This window comes from Parasteatoda tepidariorum, chromosome 8 (assembly GCF_043381705.1).
Source record: "Parasteatoda tepidariorum isolate YZ-2023 chromosome 8, CAS_Ptep_4.0, whole genome shotgun sequence".
Lineage (NCBI taxonomy): Eukaryota > Metazoa > Arthropoda > Arachnida > Araneae > Theridiidae > Parasteatoda > Parasteatoda tepidariorum.
Genome location: NC_092211.1, coordinates 9,642,578 through 9,645,425, shown reverse-complemented (window position 1 = coordinate 9,645,425; position 2,848 = coordinate 9,642,578). Strand labels below are relative to the sequence as shown.

Here is a 2,848-nt window from a genome sequence, read left to right as displayed (position 1 = left end):
ATACATATGTATATAGATTCTGATGTATATTCTAAACGTTTAAATTACAAAAAAAGAATAATTAAAGCTTTTTTATGTATCTGCATCCTACTTACCATGCAATAGCTCATTAGTCAAGCAATGTTTGATTAATTGAGTAAGGGATGATTCTGTAGCAATTTTCACACAACGAGGAAATGTTAAAGCTCGATTGAAATTGTGAATTTTCTTTAGAACTCGGACACAAAAAATTTGCAATTTTTTAAATTGTAAGTTTAATTATGCAAATATTGATTTAAAAATTTTAATGTTAGAAGGGGCTGGTGACCCTGCATTTATAAAATGTGTGGGGGCATAAGCCCCCTCCTCGGTACCTGACTATTTAAAGCTTTCTTTCGTTTTCTTACGTGTTTAGATCCTTTTATATTATTTAAACTTTATTAAAAGCCTTCTCAGGTAAAATATTTGTTCACCATTTTGTGCGTCATGTTTGCATTGAGATCTTTTCTCTTTTTTTCTCCATTTTTTCCAGTTTTTTTTTCTTCTTCATTCTTTTTCAGAATGATAATTTTCTCCTCTGTAAATAATATTTTACAAAATATTTTTAACAGTGAAACACTTAAACAGTGAAATTTTATAACCGTCGTTGCGCAGCCGACTTAAATTTGGGCTTAGATTACTAATGATCACCTCCGAAGCCATGTAATTTTGAACCCAACAGAGATGGGAACTTCTGGATCAAGTTGTAGGAAAAATTTGCATTTGCGGGGGACGTTTTGATGGAACTCACCCGTATTTGCATTACACGAGAGGAATACCCCCCACAGTTAGTCTGATGGCAACGGGTTTCTAACCCATGACCCGTCTACCACTGAGGATATTTTACGTCAGCACTGTGGTCGGTGTGAACCGGGTGCAGAATCGTATGGATCAGGCATCGCTGGGTATCGATCCCGGTCACCTACCCCATTGGGAGGCGAACGCTCTCTCCCCTGATCCACCACGACTCAGTGAATGGAATTGAGATAAATCAGATATAGCTAAAAAAATTTAGTTGCTTAAAAAAAAGTTAACATTTATCCTTATTTTTAATGAAAATAAAAGGTTGGAACCCTACCCTAATCCCATAAGCCTTTTTTCGGTTGGCTGTAGAGAAATATAACTTCATAAACGACACATTTTATTATTTTCATTTTTCGAGATTTATTCGACATTTTCCATTCAAGTTTCGACGATGTCGTTAAAAATGGCGGAGATTAAAACTCCTTACAATTCAAAAATTTTACTATCATTGTTAAAAAATAAAATAAAATAAAAATTTATTTTGTGCGCAGAAATATTTTATGCTAAACAACCATCTTTATAATTTTTTTTTTTCCGTTTATAATTTTTTCCAAATGAGATTAAAATTAAGGGATTCAAAATGTTTTCTGGCTGTATTTTTTAAATTTTTGAGGGCAGATTTCCTTGAAAAACCAGCCAAAATTTCCACTGGGAAAAACCAGCTCATTAACAATAATTTAAATTAAGCCCGAATTCAATATAATTCAGTACATATTTGAACTTTTTTCTGTCTTCATCTTTTTTCTTTTTGTTATTTTTGAAATTTTTTCATAAAATACATATACCGAATTTTTAAAATAATCTATTCAGTGGAATGTAATCATAAGCATTTTCTCTTGTTTGCTTCTTCTACCTCAGTTTCTCATCTCTAAGTTTTTTATACTTTAGACGAAGAGTTATAAAAAAAAATTAACATATTTCTTGTTACTACATATTGCTATTTAATCATTTTTGTATTTTTTAATGGGTCATTTATTTAAATAATGCGTAATAAAAGGGAGCAGTTCGGAAAAATTATTTGCAGTACGGATATAGTGAAACGAAATTTCGGTCCCTTAAAGGTTTACTGGAGCGGGGTTTGACTGAATTATTAAAAATGATAAAGTATTTCAATTTTTAAAACTTACTGAAAACGTTAAATAAATCCTCATTTATTAATTAATTTTTAAAAATTATCTGTTTTCATTGCGAAATACATTAAATTTTGGCTTTGAGTTGAATCATTTGTTAAATTCTATAATTACTAATAAGATACCGATTTTTGTTCAAGTAGCAAGACATTCAGTTCTTTAAAAATGCCACGATCCCGTTAGATATTACGAAATTTAGATACTTACAGGAATTGTAGGACTGAATTTGCACGAGAATCATTTTTTTGAATGTCAAATGAGAGAAGTGGCCTCTCCCTTCAAGATAAAAATAATTCTCTGCGGCATATAAATAACTTCTTTCTTGGTGTCACCCAATTGTTAGTGTTTACAAACACGTAAAATCATTATTAGTATTTTTAAATTAAAAATAATTTATTTTGTGATAGCTCTACTTATCACCTTCAACAAATCATTCATGTTGTTATTATGCCGAATAAATCCGTCTTTTTCTTTTTTTTAAATAAAAAGGTACGTTTTCTTGCTAAGAAATTATTTCTAGAAGACAATTTTGCAAAGGAATTAAAATTACGTTTTTATATTTAACAGTAAACATACTATAACCAGTCAATTGACCGTTTAGGAACTTTTGCATCGAAAATCATATTATCGTTTATCGTTATCAAAGCTTATCATATTATCGTTTTTGAACATCTGACTTTTTCTAACAATTATATACATTTAACATGCTATCATTAATGCATGTTGTTTGTTTCGAATAATACTTGTCGTATACCTATTTCTGACACAACCGGTCATTTGAACAATTTATTACTTTATAAGGTTATCTGATCAGAACAGACGATGTTATACGTATTGAATGTATTGCATTCGATGAGTTGCACATTTCTGCAAAGACTGTTGCGTAGTTAGTTCGA

At 30.4% G+C, this 2,848-nt stretch overlaps 1 protein-coding gene across 1 annotated transcript in view; it reads right to left on the bottom strand.

Annotated features, from left to right (window-relative positions):
• The window catches only part of LOC122270614 (reticulon-4-interacting protein 1 homolog, mitochondrial-like), an 18,620-nt gene extending 16,375 nt beyond the window's left edge, over positions 1-2,245 (bottom strand). The window contains exon 1 of the mRNA XM_071184527.1: positions 2,160-2,245. Coding sequence (XP_071040628.1) covers positions 2,160-2,193 — 34 coding nt within the window. The 5' untranslated portion in view covers positions 2,194-2,245. The remainder of the gene's footprint in view (positions 1-2,159) is intronic.
• Positions 2,246-2,848: the final 603 nt, after the last annotated feature.